At 46.0% G+C, this 21,957-nt stretch overlaps 1 protein-coding gene across 2 annotated transcripts in view; it reads right to left on the reverse strand.

Moving 5' to 3' along the window:
- The window catches only part of LOC138511169 (uncharacterized), a 296,224-nt gene that overhangs the window by 155,917 nt on the left and 118,350 nt on the right, over nt 1-21,957 (reverse strand). For both annotated transcript variants that reach the window (XM_069626676.1, XM_069626677.1), the window contains exon 3: nt 4,999-5,239. In XM_069626676.1, coding sequence (XP_069482777.1) covers nt 4,999-5,239 — 241 coding nt within the window. The remainder of the gene's footprint in view (nt 1-4,998; nt 5,240-21,957) is intronic.

Consider the following 21,957-nt stretch of genomic DNA (forward strand, 5'->3'; position numbering starts at 1 on the left):
AATATCAATGAGTCTTATTACAGTATCCTCGTGCCTCCTAACCCTCTCTATCCCCTCCCTCATACTCTTCTCACTCCACCCATTACATGCAATCCCTCTAAGTGCCTCAATATCAATGAGTCTTATTACTGTATCCTCGTGCCTCCTAACCCTCTCTATCCCCTCCCTCATACTCTTCCCACTCCACCCATTACATGCAATCCCTCTATGTGCCTCAATATCGATGAATCTTATTACTGTATCCTCTTGCCTCCTAACCCTCTCTATCCCCTCCCTCATACTCTTCTCACTCCACCCATTACATGCAATCCCTCTAAGTGCCTCAATATCAATGAGTCTTATTACTGTATCCTTGTGCCTCCTAACCCTCTCTATCCCCGCCCTCATACTCTTCTCACTGCACTCGTATGCAATCCCTCTATGTGCCTCAATATCAATGAGTCTTATTACTGTATCCGCGTGCCTCCTAACCCTCTCTATCCCCTCCCACATACTCTTCCCACTCCACCCATTACATGCAATCCCTCTATGTGCCTCAATATCGATGAATCTTATTACTGTATCCTCGTGCCTCCTAACCCTCTCTATCCCCTCCCTCATACTCTTCTCACTGCATTCGTATGCAATCCCTCTATGTGCCTCAATATCCATGAGTCTTATTACTGTATCCTCGTGCCTCCTAACCCTCTCTATCCCCGCTCTCATACTCTTCTCACTACACTTGTATGCAATCCCTCTATGTGCCTCAATATCAATGAGTCTTATTATTGTATCCTCGTGCCTCCTAACCGTCTCTATCCCCGCCCTCATACTCTTCTCACTGCACTTGTATGCAGTCCCTCTATGTGCCTCAATATCAATGAGTCTTATTACTGTATCCTCATGCCTCCTAACTCTCTCTAACCCCTCCCTCATACTCTTCTCACTGCACTCATAATATGCAATCCCTCTAAGTGCCTCAATATCAATGAGTCTTATTACTGTATCCTCTTGCCTCCTAACCCTCTCTATCCCCTCCCTCATACTCTTCTCACCTCACCCATTACATGCAATCCCTCTAAGAGCCTCAATATCAATGAGTCTTATTACTGTATCCTCGTGCCTCCTAACCCTCTCTATCCCCGCCCTCATACTCTTCTCACTGCACTCGTATGCAATCCCTCTATGTGCCTCAAAATCAATGAGTCTTATTACTGTATCCTCATGCCTCCTAACTCTCTCTAACCCCTCCCTCATACTCTTCTCACTCCACCCATTACATGCAATCCCTCTAAGTGCCTCAATATCAACGAGTCTTATTACTGTATCCTCGTGCCTCCTAACCCTCTCTATCCCCTCCCTCATACACTTCTCACTGCACTCATATGCAATCCCTCTATGTGCCTCAATATCAATGATTCTTATTACTGTTTCCTCGTGCCTCCTAACCCTCTCTATCCCCGCCCTCATACTCTTCTCACTGCACTTGTATGCAATCCCTCTATGTGCCTCAATATCAATGAGTCTTATTATTGTATCCTCGTGCCTCCAAACCCTCTCTATCCCCGCCCTCATACTCTTCTCACTGCACTTGTATACAATCCCTCTATGTGCCTCAATATCAATGAGTCTTATTACTGTATCCCCATGCCTCCTAACTCTCTCTAACCCCTCCCTCATACTCTTCTCACTGCACTCATAATATGCAATCCCTCTAAGTGCCTCAATATCATTGAGTCTTATTACTGTATCCTCGTGCCTCCTAACCCTCTCTATCCCCGCTCTCATACTCTTCTCACTGCACTTGTATGCAATCCCTCTATGTGCCTCAATATCAATGAGTCTTATTACTGTATCCGCGTGCCTCCTAACCCTCTCTTTCCCCTCCCTCATACTATTCTCACTCCACCCATTACACGCAATCCCTCTATGTGCCTCAATGTCAATGAGTCTTATTGCTGTATCCTCGTGCCTCCTAACCCTCTCTTTCCCCTTCCTCATACTATTCTCACTCCACCCATTACATGCAATCCCTCTAAGTGCCTCAACATCAATGAGTCTTATTGCTGTATCCTCGTGCCTCCTAACCCTCTCTATCCCCTCCCTCATACTCTTCTCACTCCACCCATTACATGCAATCCCTCTATGTGCCTCAATATCAATGAGTCTTATTGCTGTATCCTCGTGCCTCCTAACCCTCTCTTTCCCCTTCCGCATACTATTCTCACTCCACCCATTACATGCAATCCCTCTAAGTGCCTCAATATCAATGAGTCTTATTGCTGTATCCTCGTGCCTCCTAACCCTCTCTATCCCCTCCCTCATACTCTTCTCACTCCACCCATTACATGCAATCCCTCTATGTGCCTCAATATCAATGAGTCTTATTACTGTATCCTCGTGCCTCCTGACCCTCTCTATCCCCTCCCTCATAATCTTCTCACTCCACCCATTACATGCAATCCCTCTATGTGCCTCAATATCAATGAGTCTTATTACAGTATCCTCGTGCCTCCTAACCCGCTCTATCCCCTCCCTCATACTCTTCTCACTCCACCCATTACATGCAATCCCTCTAAGTGCCTCAATATCAATGAGTCTTATTACTGTATCCTCGTGCCTCCTAACCCTCTCTATCCTCTCCCTCATACTCTTCCCACTCCACCCATTACATGCAATCCCTCTATGTGCCTCAATATCGATGAATCTTATTACTGTATCCTCTTGCCTCCTAACCCTCTCTATCCCCTCCCTCATACTCTTCTCACTCCACCCATTACATGCAATCCCTTTAAGTGCCTCAATATCAATGAGTCTTATTACTGTATCCCCGTGCCTCCTAACCCTCTCTATCCCCGCCCTCATACTCTTCTCACTGCACTCGTATGCAATCCCTCTATGTGCCTCAATATCAATGAGTCTTATTACTGTATCCTCATGCCTCCTAACTCTCTCCAACCCCTCCCTCATACTCTTCTCACTCCACCCATTGCATGCAATCCCTCTAAGTGCCTCAATATCAATGAGTCTTATTACTGTATCCTCGTGCCTCCTAACCCTCTCTATCCCCTCCCTCATACACTTCTCACTGCACTCATATGCAATCCCTCTATGTGCCTCAATATTAATGAGTCTTATTACTGTTTCCTCGTGCCTCCTAACCCTCTCTATCCCCGTCCTCATACTCTCCTCACTGCACTTGTATGCAATCCTTCTGTGTGCCTCAATATCAATGAGTCTTATTATTGTATCCTCATGCCTCCAAACCCTCTCTATCCCCGCCCTCATACTCTTCTCACTGCACTTGTATACAATCCCTCTATGTGACTCAATATCAATGAGTCTTATTACTGTATCCTCATGCCTCCTAACTCTCTCTAACCCCTCCCTCATACTCTTCTCACTGCACTCATAATATGCAATCCCTCTAAGTGCCTCAATATCAATGAGTCTTATTACTGTATCCTCGTGCCTCCTAACCATCTCTATCCCTCATACTCTTCTCACTGCACTCGTATTCAATCCCTCTATGTGCCTCAATATCAATGAGTCTTATTAGTGTATCCTCGTGCCTCCTAACTCTCTCTAACCCCTCCATCATACTCTTCTCACTCCAACCATTACATGCAATCCCTCTAAGTACATCAATATCAATGAGTCTTATTACTGTATCCTCGTGCCTCCTAATCCTCTCTATCCCCGCCCTCATACTTTTCTCATTCCACCCATTACATGCAATCCCTCTAAGTGCCTCAATATCAATGAGTCTTATTACTGTATCCTCGTGACTCCTAACCCTCTCTATCCCCTCCCTCATACTCTTCTCACTCCACCCATTACATGCAATCCCTCTATGTGCCTCAATATCAATGAGTCTTATTACAGTATCCTCGTGCCTCCTAACCCTCTCTATCCCCTCCCTCATACTCATCTCACTCCGCCCATTACATGCAATCCCTCTAAGTGCCTCAATATCAATGAGTCTTATTACTGTATCCCCGTGCCTCCTAACCCTCTCTATCCCCTCCCTCATACTCTTCTCACTGCACCCATTACATGCAATCCCTCTATGTGCCTCAATATCAATGAGTCTTATTACTGTATCCTCGTGCCTCCTAACCCTCTCTATCCCCTCCCTCATACACTTCTCACTGCACTCATATGCAATCCCTCTATGTGCCTCAATATCAATGAGTCTTATTACTGTTTCCTCGTGCCTCCTAACCCTCTCTATCCCCGTCCTCATACTCTTCTCACTGCACTTGTATGCAATCCTTCTGTGTGCCTCAATATCAATGAGTCTTATTATTGTATCCTCGTGCCTCCTCACCCTCTCTATCCCTCATACGCTTCTCACTGCACTCGTATGCAATCCCTCTATGTGCCTCAATATCAATGAGTCTTATTACTGTATCCTCGAGCCTCCCAACCCTCTCTATCCCCTCCCTCATACTCATCTCACTCCACCCATTACATGCAATCCCTCTAAGTGCCTCAATATCAATGAGTCGTATTACTGTATCCTCGTACCTCCTAACTCTCTCTATCCCCTCCCTCATACTCTTCACACTGCACTCATAATATGCATTCCTTCAAAGTGCCTCAATATTAATGAATCCTGTCACTGTATCCTCATGCCATCTAACCCACCTGTATTCCCTCCCTCAGACCCTTCTCACTGCCCTCATAATATGCAATCCCCCTCAATATTTATGAATACTACTGTTACTCTAGCCTCATGTCATCTAACCTCCTGTTTCGCCTCACACCTTCTGTTTCTTAATGCGTTGTTGCTTCTCACATAGCTCTGGCCAATATAAAACCAAATACACACATACACCAGTGATGGTTTTAAATTCCTCAAAGTAGCAAGGAAATCGAGGTCAGTCGTACATTGTGCGACATTACATATTTTGCATTCTTTCATTGTACACAAAGATTCTGGAAGTGGTCTATGAAGCTGACAAATTTCCATTACTTTTCACAAAGGTTCACTCGCTGATAATGCATTGCCCTCACCATAGTTTGGGCAGACAGGGGCATCTCCTCCACGATTACACACCAGCTGGATCTGGGAACGGTCCCAGTTGATCTCGCGGATATAGAACGTTGGACTGTCCATTCCGGTGTATTGCCGACACAAGTCTGCGAATTGTCGACAAGTAGATCCATCATGGCCCCCAAATTTCACATACATGAGACTTATTATTTCTCGCTGCTGGGATACAATGGTCTGACCGGGTGCGAGGACAGCTTGATCCTAAAGAAGAGAAGAGAAGAGATTGATGCATTTGGGGTGTGGTAAGTCAGACACAGTTGATGGCCCAGAGGACATTGTTGAACAAGTTACTTTATTATTTAACTTAAAGAAAACGTACTCTAAGCCCTATTTATACGATGAATTCCCTAAACTAGAAAACAATAAACCTCTGCTCGTCAGGATGTCTTTACAAAAAGAAACTCTGTCCAAAGCTATGAAGAAAGAAAGAAAAAAAGAAAGAAAGAAAGAAAGAAAGAAAGAAAGAAAGAAAGAAAGAAAGAAAGAAAGAAAGAAAGAAAGAAAGAAAGAAAGAAAGAAAGAAAGAAAGAAAGAAAGAAAGAAGGACTAAGTCTCAACTTAGCCTAAGGGTTACTCTCCCTTCCCTTGGAAGATTGGTGGTGGCTGGTTTTCAGACCCCTACCCACAATATTCTTACAGTCTCTTTGACCTCATGGTGTCATAGATTGATCCCAACAAAAATCTAGTTAAAATAGAAAGATATGTCTTGTGGCTTTGTCAGGTACTCAAAGATTCCTAATTATCCCTTTGGTGGGGTTGTCGTCTCCTGACTCGGGTGAATTGAGGGTTACAACCAAATAAACACAGTCCAGTTTGCTGTGTTGCTCTAGGACTGGACATCTTTGTTGTGTTAGATAGGTTGTGGACCTGTTCTGGCCAGTTGGTTTTGTATCGCCTTTCATCCCCTATTGGGATCTCAGCTACAGGTGGGCTATGATCTTGTTCTGCCCAATATATATGCATCTATCACCCCTGTGTGGAATGTTCCATTTCTCAGCCCCTGGAGGGCGATGGGCTCCTTCAGCCCAGCTTGGTTTCTCTGTTCCATCCCCTCGCGGGGTCCTCTGTTTATCAGCCCCGGGTGGGCTATGGGCTCTGTCATCTTGGTATCTCCTTTTCATTCCCGCATGAGGCCTTTGGTTTCTCAGATCTACTCGGGTTTTGTTTCTCTCTTTTACCCCCTTACAAGGTCTACAGTTTCTCTGTCATAGGTGGGATATGGGCTAGGTCAACCCTATTTGGTATCTCACTCTGATCCCCTTGCAAGGTCTTCGGTTTATGAGCCACAGGTGGACTGTGGGTTTGTTCAGCCCAGCTCGATGTCTCCTTTTCACCCTCTCGTGGGGTCTTTGGGTTCTCAGCAGCCAGCTCTCTATAGACTCAGTCTGCCCGGCTTTGTATCACTTTTATCGTTCTCCAACCAATCCACCACGTTAGCCGCATACCTTCTTTCCAGCGGTAGAACTCGGTACTGGCATCTGCGGATTCGCTGGCTTTTTTCCTCTTTGGTATTCGAGGTCTGCGTTTCGGTACCTCCCCCTCCCATTCTGAAGTTTGGTGGCTCTGTGTCTGGACACCGGTACTTCGGGATGTTTCTCTGCTTGTTTTCTGCCTCAGAGGCCTCCTTCGGCTTGGGGTCCATGCTTTCCTCCAAGCGGGAGCACACATCGCACAGCACTCTGTCTTCGTTAACTACGTATTCTGGGTGGCCATCCATTCTTCGGCAGAGGGACTGACTCGCTCCACTGCTTCTCTTTCCGGGACAGGGATTAGCATTCTCCGGCGGAGTCACTCTTCGTCAGCTGACTTCTTCCTGGCTTTAACTTCCTCTCTGGACCACAGAAGAGAAGTCTGTTGGTCATTGGCCTTTTGGACAGGTGATATTGAGTATAGGCCAGTTACCAAGTCATCCACCTTAAAGGGGTCCTGTACGTTGGTAACATCTTCAGTTCCCATATAACCAATAAACATTGGTGTCTTGGAAGGGAAGGGAGGTGAGATGGAGTCCCGGCTTGGGCATTCCTTGTCCCTGGTGGAATCCTGCTTGCCCTGACCCCTGAGGAGGTTATTACGTAGCAGGCACACCTCTCTAGTCCCAAAGGGGGTGGTTCCCCCTTGGGGAGAATGGATGAATTTCCTGGATTTGTCACAGGGGATTTTTGCGCCTTCTTCATTCAAAAGAATTGTTTTATAGGGGACTGTTAATATGGATTTCTAGAATCTGGCCTGGTGCACAGATTTTAGGATGCTACCCCAGTTATGGAGAAAAAGGAGCTATGAGAGTTTAGCCAAAACCCAATCAAGGTAGCAATGGAGCACAGTTAAGGCTCAGTCTGAGGAGAATGTGAGAGTAGTTATGGGCCGGCAATGATTGCTCACAATATAATACAAAATAAGCCAATTTAGACAGATAGTATTAAAAATAAAGTTATTCATTTAGGCCTAAACACACACTGAAAAATGAAATTAGCAGGTAGCAACATCACACAATACTCTCATACAAATATATATAATCATCATTGGATTCCCTTATTAGACATCTGCAAATAACTTCTCAAGCAAAGCTGGCAAGTACTGTAAATGCAATACAATTACGGGAAACAGTAACATGTTCAATATCCTAACTTTAGAATTCCAAACCCTAAGATGAATGGGGTCTTGTGCCCAAAAGTCACAGGGTTCAACACAATGTTTCTCACCAGAATGTGTTCCCTGTAGAAAGAATGCAATGGGCTTGGGGGGATGATTATTTTCAAACTAATTAAAAGTTCAATAACAATTTACCCAAGGATAGGTGAGGGTTCTCCTCTCTTCCAGACTCAAGACTAACCCAGGTGCAGGATACCCAACCCAGGTTCGATGACCAAAGTTAAGTGGAGGGGAGAAAGGGGAAAAAAAGCACTTGTTCCTAATGTTAGCCTATGGAGGACAGGGGGTGGGGGTTAAGGCACACTGATGCTTACGTAATCCCCCCCTCCCCTGACTCTGATTATTCCAGGTGACTTTGTGGTTCATCTGGGGGTTGCTGGGAGCACGATATTCTGCACTTTGTTGTGGTGAGAGGTGCCAGGAAATGCGGGTTCGAGGTTTCTTTCAGTCGGGTGCAACTGCAAGATCCGACCTCTATTAGTGAAGAAATGCAGAAAACACTAAGGCAGACCTCTTCAGGACAGTTCACAGGATGTGTCACGCCACTTACCTGGAGACCGGGGTCCTCTGCTCCGACTCGCTCTCCTCCCTCTTGGGGGATCTACCCGCGCTTCCGCTTGCGGGGATCCGCCATGGGGAGAGCTTCTGGGGTTCCCGTCGGGAGTCCTCTGCGCATGCGCGGGAGACCACGGTCTCGATTCCGCGCATGCGCAGTTGATTGGGCTCTCTCCTCAGCAAGGGCTCGCGTTCCGAGCCTCGCTTTGGATGTGCCGTCACCCAGTAACGAGGCGGCTTGCGTTTCAAGCCTCTCTTGGGTGCCGGCCATCCTATAAAGCGAGCCTCGATCAGGAGCAAGTCGCGTCTCAACGCGGTTTGTCCTGATCGTGGTCACGCTCGTTACGCTACTTACCTGTTCTGGCTCTACTCAGTCTCCAGCTTCAGCCTGCATCCTTCCCTGGGTTTCTTGCCCCTGTAGCCTTTCTGGTCCTTCTCCCTTTGGGGTCTTGGGGATCCTGTTGGGCTTCTGAGTTCTCCCTGGGGATCTGTTTAGTTTTCCCTGGGTTCCCCTTCTCAGTCCTTCCAGTCCTGTTCCGGGGTTGGTTTCCCAGTCCTGTTCCTGGTTTGGTTTCCCAGTCCTGTTCCTGGTTTGGTTTCCCAGTTCAGTTCCTGGGTTGGGTTCCCAGTCCTGTTCTGGGGGTCAGGTTCCCACACTCTGCCTGAGTCATCGCCTGTTTCCTTTGAAGCATTGAGTCTCCCAGCTGCTTTCAGTCGGATCTACCATCTGCCTGCGATCCCTGTTCCTCCAGTGTTTGCGGAAGTTCAACTCTACCACCAACTACGGACTTCGCAGTCTTTGGACTTACTACATCTGCCTCTCCTGTCAGTGCTTGCACTGTCCTGTCGCCACGCAAATCAGGAGAATGCGTCCCGTGGCGTTGGGAGTAGGTCCATCTTCCACCCTGTTTAAACCTAGGGTGGCGGAGAGGCCGGTTCCTCGCGTCATACGCTCATCATCAGTCTGGCTGGCACGTCAAGATCTTCTTCCAAGTCTTCAGGTACGCTTCACTCACGAGAAACCCAGCTTAACAGATTGAGACGCCTACCTTCGGATTTGGAGACGGAAGACGGTCAAGACAACAGAGAAGAACTTCAAGCTCTTCGTGCAGAGATGACGGCTTTACGTCAGGAAAATCAGACTTTACGTCAAATGGTATCGCAGGGGGCTATGAGTGCATCCCAAGGAGAGAGTTCACTGGCACATACTACTCCGATCAAGTTCGATGGAGACCCCCGACGTGTAGCAGAATTCTGCAATCATTGCCGAGCCCATTTTCTCTTCAGACCATCTCATTTTACCAGCGACAAGGCCAAGATTGGATATATCCTGGGGAATCTATCTGGAAACGCTCTTGCTTGGGCCACTCCATTGGTGGCCATCAATAGTCCAATTTTGAATGACTTCATGGCCTTTGAAAAGGCTTTCTTGGAGGTGTTTCAATCACCAAACCTGGCTTCCGTAGCCCAGAACCAGTTGATGGACATGAGACAAGGAAGTGCTGACATAATAACTTACATAAGCCGCTTCCGTCAACTGGCGACCGACTCCCAATGGCCAGAAGTAACACAAATTACCTTGTTTCGTCGAGGGTTGAGAGATGAATACAAGGACGAGTTACTCCATATTCCCGAGCCCGAGACCCTCCAACGTCTAATTGAACAAGTGCTCCGGATAGACCAGAGACTTACGGAGCGAAGGGCAGAGAGACGTCGGTCCGAGAAGTTTCATTCCAAGATGCCTAACTTACCAGTTGGATCTTTTGGTTCTCCAGAGTCTGGTTCTGAACCTATGCAATTAGGGGCCATGAGAGGACCTCTATCTGAAGAAGAAAGGAGAAGAAGAAGAACCTTGCGCTTATGTCTCTATTGCAGAGCGGCTGGGCATTATCTGGGTTCATGCCCTCTACGACCTTAGAAGAAGAAGGCGGAAAACTAGGAGACCTGTTGCGTAATGGAAGGGCAGCAACAGGTCCAGCCTCTCTCTCAGGCCTTTCCGCATCTTGTTTTTCTTCTCACCCCATGCAACCAGCTGTCTTATTGACCCTGAAGATCGGGATATCTTTGCCTGATAAGACTCTGGAAGTTCACGGACTGCTGGATAGCGGAGCTTCTGGTAATTACATCGACGAATCATTTGCCAACAGCAACGGTATACCCCTGCTCTCCAAACAGGCAGCCCTACCGGTTGAAGTCATCGATGGTTCACCTCTGTCCTCTGGACCCGTCCGTCTTCATACTGTGGGACTGGTACTGAAGATTGATGATCACTTAGAGACTCTGGCCTTGGACGTGATCAAGTCACCCATCTACAAGTTGGTTTTGGGATTACCATGGTTGCAATGCCACAATCCGGTGATTAACTGGAGAACCTGTACCTTGTCTTTCTCTTCCACCTTCTGTTCCCTGAACTGCAACCTGCCAACCCAGACTCTTGTTTCTTCTACACCTTTGGATTCAATTGGCAGAAGTCCGAGACTTTGTTCCATTTCTCATGTTCCTCAGGAATATGCCGATTTTGGTCATGTGTTCTCAGAACCAGGAAATATACCATTGCCCCCACATCGCTCTTTTGATTGTTCAATTGATTTGTTGCCAGACTTTGAAATTCCTCATGGACGGCTGTATGCGTTAACCCAGGAAGAGAGGCAAGTGCTTCAAGACTACTTATCGGAATGTTTAAGTAAGGGATATATTGCCCCTTCGAAGTCACCTGCGGGCTTTCCATTATTTTTCGTAAAGAAAAAGGAAGACACTTTACGACCCGGCATAGACTATCGTCAATTGAACGATATAACTATTAAGGACCGCTATCCCTTCCCCTTGATTTGTAACATCCTGGAAACCCTCCACACAGCTCGGATCTTCACTAAGCTTGACTTACGAGGGGCTTACCATTTGGTTCGCATTAAAGATGGAGACGAATGGAAAACCGCATTTAAGACCCCCTTGGGACACTTTGAGTACAGGGTGATGCCTTTCGGTCTAAGTAATGCTCCAGCTGTCTTCCAGAGATTCATGGATAATATCTTCAGTGATTTAATAGGAATTTCGGTTTGGATCTACTTAGACGATATTTAGATTTTTTCAAGATCTCTTGTGGAACATGTGAGACACGTTCGTGAAGTCCTTCTCCGTTTATCCTCTAACCAGCTGTTCGGCAAGGCGGAGAAATGTTCTTTTCATCAACACAGCATCGAATTCCTGGGTTATGTGATCAATCATACCGGTATTGAGATGGATCCCAAGAAGGTCCAGGCCGTCCTAGATTGGAAGCAGCCACATGATGTAAAGTCTCTGCAGCGCTTCTTGGGTTTTGCCAATTTTTATAGGCGCTTTATTCCTCATTTTTCCCAAACCACAGCGCCACTCACAAGGTTGACCAGCAACAAGACTGTTTTCAAGTGGGATTCTCTAGCTTCACAGGCCTTTGCCACCTTAAAGACGGCTTTCACCACCGCCCCTATTTTGCGTCACCCCCAGGACAAATTGCCCTATATTGTGGAGGCAGACGCTTCCGATTTCGCCATTGGAGCGGTCCTTCTGCAGTGTGATCCTAAGACCTCTGTTGAACATCCAGTAGCCTATTATTCACGAAAATTGAATTCCAGCGAAAGGAACTATGCGGTTATTGAGCGGGAATTGCTTGCCATAAAGATGGCTTTTGAAGAATGGAGACATCTCCTGCTTGGGGCACGCTTTTCTGTAGAGGTCCGTACAGATCACCGGAACTTGCAGTATTTACGTTCCTTACAGTGCCGTACGCCTCGCCAGGCTAGATGGGCTTTCTTTTTTTCTCCGTTTCAGTTCCATGTTACTTACATCCCTGGTACCGCCAATCTGAAGGCAGATGCGTTATCTCGTTCTCTGGAGAGGGTGGAGAGAGAGGTTGGTGGGAGTTCCCCATTGATTTCTCCACACCATTTCTTGCTGGCATTGTCTCCTCACCTGCAAGCCATTTTTGATGCTACCCAAGCGGATCCAGAACGAGCGAACCTACTGCAGCAATCATTGGTGTCAGAACGAGACGGTTTGCTGTTTTTCCAGAAGAGGTTGTACATTCCGGTAGGTCCAATCCGTGATGGCATACTACATGGTTTTCATGACTCTTTGATTGGGGGACATCGAGGAATTAAAGCTACGCAAGAACTAGTGTCCCGACAGTTCTGGTGGCCGGGTTGGGCCAGTTCCGTCAAGAAGTATGTGGAGAGCTGCCCCGTCTGTGCCCAGACGAAAGTACAGAGAAGAAAGCCTCTAGGACTGCTTCTTCCTACGGAATTGTCACCGTACCCGTGGCACACCATAGCCACGGACTTTATTGTAGACCTACCTCCCTCCGACGGATGTACCTGCATAATGGTGGTAATTGACTGCTTTACTAAATACGCTCATTTCATTCCCTTTAGCAAGATACCCACGGCTTCTCAGATGGCATCAGCCTTCCTGCATGAAGTATACCGCTTACATGGCCTTCCAGAAAAGATTATTTCTGATCGGGGATCGCAGTTTGTGTCGTCTTTCTGGAGTAGGGTGTGTGGCCATCTTGGCATTCACAGGGCCATGAGCTCTGGTTATCATCTGCAGACCAATGGCCTAACCGAACGGACCAATCAGACCCTAGAGGGGTATCTTCGCTGCTTTGCCAACGCTACTCAGTCCAACTGGAAGGCGTGTCTGGATTCTGCCGAAGTTTCATACAATAATTCCATCCATTCCTCTACTGGAATCAGTCCGTTCTACTGTACTTCTGCCAGCATCCGAAACTGATGCCCTTCCATCCTGTACCCACTAGTACGGTTCCGTCTGCTGATGACCTGGTGTCTTCCATTCAGAGACAACATGAAGTGGCACGTAAGACTTTGGAGTATACAAGGAGTCGTATGAAGGTTCAGGCTGACAGAAGGCGATGTGTGGAACCAGATCTCCAGGTGGGGGATAAGGTCTGGTTATCATCTAGGAATTTGCCACTTAACAATTAGCCGGTTAAGCTGGCTCCACGTTATTTCGGCCCGTTTAGAATAACCAAGTGCCTGTCCTCCGTAGCTTTTCGCCTTGAGCTCCCACGTTCTTGGCATATTCACCCAGTCTTCCATGTTTCCCTTCTGAAACCTCACGTCAATGACACCTTTGGTCGTTCCCCCCTTCGTCCGGCCCCAGTTTTAGTTCAGGGTGTCCCCGAATTTGAGGTCCAGGAGATTTGTGATGCCCGCTATCGTAGAGGGGTACTGCACTATCTAGTGGATTGGAAGGTATACTCAGCTTGTGACCGCACTTGGGAACCGCAACAGCACGTACACGCACCTCGTCTAGTGCATACTTTTTACGAGAAGTTCCCTTGGAAGCCTGGGGCCCCGGGTCTTCCTGGGAGGGGTCATAGTGTCACGCCACTTACCTGGAGACCGGGGTCCTCTGCTCCGACTCGCTCTCCTCCCTCTTGGCAGATCTACCCGCGCTTCCGCTTGCGGGGATCCGCCATGGGGAGAGCTTCTGGGGTTCCCGTCGGGAGTCCTCTGCGCATGCGCGGGAGACCACGGTCTCGATTCCGCGCATGCGCAGTTGATTGGGCTCTCTCCTCAGCAAGGGCTCGCGTTCCGAGCCTCGCTTTGGATGTGCCGGCACCGAGTAACGAGGCGGCTTGCGTTTCAAGCCTCTCTTGGGTGCCGGCCATCCTATAAAGCGAGCCTCGATCAGGAGCAAGTCGCGTCTCAACGCAGTTTGTCCTGATCGTGGTCACGCTCGTTACGCTACTTACCTGTTCTGGCTCTGCTCAGTCTCCAGCTTCATCCTGCATCCTTCCCTGGGTTTCTTGCCCCTGCAGCCTTTCTGGTCCTTCTCCCTTTGGGGTCTTGGGGATCCTGTTGGGCTTCTGAGTTCTCCCTGGGGATCTGTTTAGTTTTCCCTGGGTTCCCCTTCTCAGTCCTTCCAGTCCTGTTCCGGGGTTGGTTTCCCAGTCCTGTTCCTGGTTTGGTTTCCCAGTCCTGTTCCTGGTTTGGTTTCCCAGTTCAGTTCCTGGGTTGGGTTCCCAGTCCTGTTCTGGGGGTCAGGTTCCCACACTCTGCCTGAGTCATCGCCTGTTTCCTTTGAAGCATTGAGTCTCCCAGCTGCTTTCAGTCGGATCTACCATCTGCCTGCGATCCCTGTTCCTCCAGTGTTTGCGGAAGTTCGACTCTACCACCAACTACGGACTTCGCAGTCTTTGGACTTACTACATCTGCCTCTCCTGTCAGTGCTTGCACTGTCCTGTCGCCACGCAAATCAGGAGAGTGCGTTCCGTGGTGTTGGGAGTAGGTCCATCTTCCACCCTGTTTAAACCTAGGGTGGCGGAGAGGCCCATTCCTCGCGTCATACGCTCATCGTCAGTCTGGCTGCCACGTCAAGATCTTCTTCCAAGTCTTCAGGTACGCTTCACTCACGAGATACCCAGCTTAACAGGATGGAGGAAGGGGAGTTCCAGCCACGATCACTGTTTGCAGGTGAACATGCTACAGGATTTAGGAACCTGTGTGGTGTTTACACAGCAGTAACTTATCAACACACAACACGTAAACTGGGATGCCATAGCACAAGGCCAAATACCTGATCTCCTGTTGTGTCAGGATAGAACCGTCTAGAGTGCCAGTTCTGATCTGTTATTCTCACAGAATCAAAATGTGCATATAGGAGATCCTCTCCTTATATCTCTCACTGCAGCACAAACTGAGTCTAGATCAAAAACCCCCAGTCACGTGAGAAATATCGAATTGGGAACTCTGAGCTGCTACAACAAAACACGTGCCAAAAATGCACTGTATCCCCTATACCGTAGGCGATACTGGAACTGAACACTGACTTGGGTATTCCAAGCCGTAGCAAGGACTGGAACTCTGGTCTGTCTGAAATGTCTAAATACCTAAAAATACCTTGGAACGGAACTGCAGACTTGGATGTGTCATCTAGGCAGTTTGCGAAACAACACGCTCTGCTTCTCCTTCCATTCTTTAATGAATGAAGGAGATGCGGCACTGTTTGCGCACTCGTCTCAACGTGGTTCTCAGACCGGAACTAGAGCGCACCTCATACTTATGTACGGGATGCTCGGTGGCCATTTTGGGTACGAAGCCTCACAACTAGAAGTGCTGTTATCATGGTGGCCATATTGGAAAGGGGATCACAACATGATGCATACAATCATACGCATGGAGACCCTCCCCAGAACTGGCTAAGCTACCCTTCTGTCCAATTAAGGGAACAAATGCTTCCAGGCACCTTGGTACTGACGTGTCCACGTTGGTTGCCATAGGCAACCAGAAATAGGGGCACAGTCCAAGGGCAAATCATAACAACACGTCCCTCTCTAGATTCCCCCCACCGGGGAACATCTTGGTACCTGAATCAGGTTTAACAAGATGTGAGCCATTAAACAAACACAACAGATGAGGCGCATTAACATCACAAGCCCAAACCAGTGACCTCACCTCTGGCCCATAACCCTTTGAAGTATTACAGTGAACCCCAGACCCATCTCGCATCTAGAATCTGAATGATTTCGTAGACTTCATTTGTGCCAACTGCAGTCGTTTTGGGAGGGGTACAATCCAGATAATTCTGAGAATGGATCACCTGTTTGAGCAGAGAGATATGAAAGACGGGATGGATTTTATATGTTTGTGGCAAGGTGAGCCAAAGTGAAACAGGATTAATCACCCTACTGATAAGAAAAGTGCCTATATAGCGTGGTTTGACTTTATGAACACAAGAGGGAATGTGTTTCTTGCAAGTAGACAACCAGACCCGATCCCCCATCTGGTATAAAGGTCTCTGTTTTCTTTTTCTATCGCAAACCGTTTGTAAGCTCCCTGTGCGTGTTACAAATGCTTTTTGGCACGAGCCAGTCCCTCCTGGAGATTTGTCATCAGAGCAGTGGCCTAGGGAACTGAAGTGCCTGAATTTGGGTGAAACCCATAGGAAACATGGAAAGGGGTATCTGTATCACATTGTTATAAACATACTCGGCTAAAAAGAACAACGAAACCCAATCTCCTGAATACTCTGAGATGTAACAAAGGAGGTACTGCCCCAATGTTTGATTAGCTCTTTCCGTTTGACCATCACAAGGCGTGTAGTTGGCTTTTCGGTTAGGACAACCAAAGACATCCTGCCTTATACAATAACCCATTCATTTCGGGACATTCAGAGGAAGCCATCAGAAAGTTATCCTTCTCCTTGGCAGATTAGAGGAGTCTGAGTCTTTTGATCCATGTAGGAAGAGAATGCTGGAGGGCTGAAATAATCTTATCAGGGATGACGGACGGGAGTACTACTTCTCGTTGTACTAGTTAATTGAACATCTTGGACAATGAATCAGCTTTAGTGTTCAATTGGATGGGTTTATAGGTCACTGTAAAATCAAAATGGGCAAAGAAGTGAATCCAGCAGTTTTTCCACTGATTCATAGTGTTGGGAAGGAGCTAGCGTCTTCCTGCACCCCTCAAGCACTTTACAATTAGGCAAGCCTTCTCTAAGCAATATACCACTGAGAAAGCTTTTCTCATGCAAAAATAATCACACACAGACGTGGCCAGCCACTAAATTAAATAGTTAGTATTTAAATATAAGGTGCAAATAAATATTTAGCTGAATACATTTGTAAAACTGTTAAATTGTTGTTAGCTTTTCTCAGAGCACGGTAAAGAGTTCTTTGCCAAAGAGAATGCAACCTGTGCTAAAAATAGACTACAGGCATTGCGTGGGGCCAGGATAGCTCTGGCAGAGCACATGAAGGGACTGAGCAGCTGTTTCTTGTCCATCAAAAGCCCATGTATACTAAGAATAGGAGTGTAGATGCTTAATGCACGACAAACAGCGTTATGGAAAACCAAGGTTTTTAAGCAGAATTACTGGACCAGATAAAATATGAGAATATGAGTGAAGCGTGAAGAGTACGGCGGGAAGGTGTGTTTATATATAAATGTTTATAATATAGCAAATGATGATAAACAGGAGTTACAATGTATTCCTGCAGAGGCAGCAGTATGCTAAGTAAATTATAACTTGGCCATGCAAGAATGAAGACTGCAGCGTCCCTTGCAAGGCAAGAAAGACAGTTTTGGATGAGCTATGCCAGTATCCAGTTACCAAGTTGAACAGTATATAAAGGCGCCTGCTTTCCATCAGTCTGGAGGAACCGGCCACGGAAGAAGGACAGAAAGCTGGTTGGGGCGCAGTGTCCTTGGCCCCCATCCTCATTTTTGTTCATATCAAATTTGTTATGCTTTCAAGATGACTCTTGGCCTTAATTCCCTAGAGGGATGAACTTTAATCTGGTGTGAGCGTGATTAAGGAGTACCCTGTATACTTAAGGGATACGCCTGTAATTTGTGCAACCTTTCAGTGGTGGCGACCCAACGTGACCTTAGTTTTTTTACCCCCATACTTTGCGAAGCCCCATGCCAGTCAGCCACGCCCATCTGTAGTGATCAGACCCCTAAATCAAAAAACCCATGTTTCCTGAGTGACTTTAGTAGAAGCCATTTTTTAAAAAAATCCTTTTTGCTCAATGAAGCAGGGCGTGGCTCCAGAAAGACAGGCCAGCATGGGGACTTCGTAACGGAGGAAAAACTCAAGTGAACAACGCCCACTCTTGCAAGTGATAACAAAATGGGAACATGTATGTATGATATGGTGATGTGAATGATGTATGAGGTCAATGGAATAGATGGAATAGGACTTTTGGTGAAGTATTATGGAATAGGAATTTTTGGTGATGTGTTAAGAAATAGATTGGATAGGATTTCAGGTGATGTGTTAAGGAGTAGATTGGTTAGGAGGTGGGTTATTTATTGAAACGATCACATATTTCTGTTTTTCTACTTTTTGATAATGGAGAAAGGGAACCTCAGCATATAAAAGACTGAGATGAAAAGGATCCTCAGCATATAAAAGACTGGGAGGTAAGGGATCCTCAGCGTATACAAGACTGAGATGAAAGGGATCCTCAGCATATACAAGACTGAGATGAAAGGGATCCTCAGCGTATACAAGACTGAGATGAAAGGGATCCTCAGCGTATACAAGACTGAGATGAAAGGGATCCTCAGCGTATACAAGACTGAGATGAAAGGGATCCTCAGCGTATACAAGACTGAGATGAAAGGGATCCTCAGTGTATACAAGACTGAGATGAAAGGGATCCTCAGTGTATAAAAGACTGAGATGAAAGGGACCCACAGCATATAAAATACTGAGATGAAAAGGATCCTCAGCATATAAAAGACTGGGAGGTAAGGGATCCTCAGCCATAACAGTTTGAGAAGGTAGTGCCACACATTATTCTTTTATGATGAAAAAAGCAATAGGTGGTTTTACAAAGGATATAAGGAAAAACAGTAGTGGCTCGGTATAAGGAATGGGCCTGGATTTTAGTCTATTATCTATGTATATTTTCTCTTGCTGTTTTTTGTGGTAAAAAGGAAGGAAGGTGTGTGAAATCAAAGTGGAAAATGTGTGAAATCAAAGTGGGAAAAGTTGGAAATCAAAGTGGAAAGAGTATAAGAGGGGTGGGGAAAAAGTTAGTTGATCTGTATTTTTGTGTAAACAAATAGCTGCATGTGCAGCATAGCAGCAGGGTTTAAGTTAAGCATTAGGGACAAGCGCAATATTATGGGGGAAGAGACCCCCAATAAAACATATGCATAGGGTTCTGCCACTGTATTGTGACAGAATAAATAAACAATTGATAGTAGAAACAAAGGAAGGGGGATGTCCTGCTCCTGGCCAGAGCAGGGCTCCCATAACAGAAACATGCTAAAATGTCCATCTTATTACCAGAAAAATATAAAGGAAATAAGTTCCAAAAAAGAAAAGAGATTTTAAATCGCTGGCAATTAGTTGAGAGTATGGGAAGATCAGGAAGGTGAAAAAGAGATCCAATGTAAGGGGATATACCCTGTAAAGCCTAAACCTGCAGTAGGGTGTACAAACCCAGTCTATAAGCCTCCAGTGGTAGAGAGAGTGTCAACGTAATTATCAGGATTAGCAACTAGGAGGGGGGACTCAAGAGCTTTTTGCACCTCCATGTAACCCATCCACAAGCACTAATATGCCCGTAGCTTTGTTGTACCCTGAGGGTGCACAAGTAGACATAGACAACGAGTGAAGAGCATTGCGGGAAAGGTTGGTCAGGTTATAAGAACCTGAAGAAGTATCACCAGAAATAAGGAAACCGGGACAGAAAATAGGGGATTAGAATTCAGGAGATTTTTTGTTTAGATTTAAACCTGAAAAACATGATGGGCAGAAGGTATGGAGGGTCCTGGGACAAGACGTAGAACAAGCCAGGGAAAATGAGTGGGAAGATCAAGGTGGTAGAAATAATGAAGAGGCAGGGCAAGAAGGAGATCAAGGAGAGGAGGTGATAAAACCCGTCCCTGCCACAAGAGGCAGAGAGGAGGGACAGGCCAAGAAATAGACCAGATTTAATGGTGGTAGTTCAAGATCAGAAGAATACTAAAGGGGTAGAAAACAAAATAGATATGCAGATGCCTCTAGTACATAAAGGAGTAGGGATAACGCAGTATGCGCCATGGCCTCAAATGGACAAAATAATTTGATTATAGCTCTCCCCCAGCTTATAGACGGAGCTAGTAAATGGATCAATGAATTTGAAAAACAAACAGTAGGGGTAGTCTTAGCACTAGGAGATTTTAAGAGTCTACTGGTCACCATAGTTGGGGACCAGGCTGGGGACATATGGGGAAGGGCTGGGGTAAGTCTTTCAGATAATGGACATGATGGAGCAGCCTTTTATGATGTAAGGGCAAGGGTATGGGCTGCCCTACGAAGGATGTACCCAGATACCCCTGACTTACATTCTTTAATGCAGTGGACAATGGGTGATGATGAGGACCCAGTTAGGTTTATTCTTAAGTTACAGGAAATGTGGAGAGTTGAGACAGTACCATGTTTCTATTTTATTGTAAAGAGGGGACTACCAAAAGAGGTCTAGAAGGCACGTGGGAATTGAAGCCAAATAGTCCACAATTGTAACAGAATCAAGGAGCAGGACAGGGAGACAGTCCAGAAGCGGCAAACTGACGAGGAAAAACTAGTGGAAAAGAAACTAAATAAGGTTGTCGTCCAAGCACCGGTGATGGCACCGGCTCAGGGAGAAAGGAAAGGAGATACTCAACAAATTGGGAATGCCACAATTGCGGCACTATAGGGTGAAGGGGGACAAGGACAATGGGATGGGGGGACAGTACCCCAACTCACAGTGCCAGTATGAAGTAGCACCAAGGGGAGGATGAGGATTTCGAGGAGCAAGACGCTTTGGGAGGATATGGCCACAGGGAGGAGGATTGGGAACATCACAGTACTGGCTTTGTGGGAAATGGTGGCATTTCGCAAGGGAGTGCAGGAACGGGCCTGGGATGAGATTTAATTATGGGCCATCACCTCCAGGGCAGGGATTCCAAGGACCTCAAGGAATGGAACAGCAGCAATTTGTGCCAGGGGGTCAAAATCAGTTCCCTTATGGGGCTGACAGGTAAAGGCAACATGGGCAACAACTACAGAGGTGTGAGGGAACACAGTTTAACAGGATGGCAGGGGGAACAGGCGCCCCATTCCAAGGAGTGGCAATGACGGGCGGCCCTTTTTCATTCCCCAGGACAAATGCATATTATTTTATTTTATTGTTTATGGTTTTACAACCTTTACAATTATTCTTTCAAATCATACAGAACAAAAACAATATCTCACATAATACACTTAAATCATAAACAAAAACAATCGGCACATAATAAAGACAAGATAACATCTCAACATAATATAGTTTTTCAAAATACAGAACTATAAATAAAACATCAACATCACAGATAACAGAAAACATATCTTAATCGTTACTTACAAATCACTATATCCTAAATAACTAAAAAAAACTTAAAATTCCATCTGTGCAACTTGGTAGTCATATAAAATCAACAGTTTATTTCCTATTTCCTTTAGTCTAATCACTTTTACTAAAACCAATAACATAAGTGCAAAAATCTTATAAGAATTGTAACCTTGAGAAACGCTATGGGTCACAACTCTCTTATATGAAGCGATCTTACTCTGAACATCTAGATTCTTAATCGGATAAAATTAATAGCTTTTCAGACAATTCTCTTTCAAGAATTAGTAAAAAATGTGTTAGACAAATGATGAGGCTTTGATTTGTACCTGCCATACATCTTTGCCAAAGAGACTCTCTGCTTAGGCTAGATACTGTGTAGAGCTGTGTACCAAATATATGAGTTCTGGTGGATTCAAAATAAGAACAGTAGACTGTGAGATGTTTCAGTGTTTCAATGGTGCTATTCCTATTACAGAATCTGCATTGACCATTATTTGGTTTATTATTGTCTCGTTTCCACGACATCAGTTTCTCATCAGAAAGTAACTGATTCAAGCGAAATCTCAAATACTTCTTCCTCGCTTGATCACAAGGAAAGATGACCTGGTACTTAGGTCGATAGCCCCACTGCCTCGTAAATTTTGCATATTCACGAAAGGATTGGTATTCATTAATTTTCTTGATCAACAGGCACCAATGGTATCTACAATATTTAAGTTTGCAGGAAGGCAAACCCAGTACCAGATCATCCTGAGTGATCATGGCGCTAGATAACAACTCCTCCATCTTGTTCCTAAATTTTAGAAAGGAGGGAGGGTGTCCTTTCTTTATCATATTTGCA

Source organism: Ambystoma mexicanum, chromosome 6p, assembly GCF_040938575.1.
Source record: "Ambystoma mexicanum isolate Mex_15411 chromosome 6p, UKY_AmexF1_1, whole genome shotgun sequence".
NCBI classification, from domain to species: Eukaryota; Metazoa; Chordata; class Amphibia; order Caudata; family Ambystomatidae; genus Ambystoma; species Ambystoma mexicanum.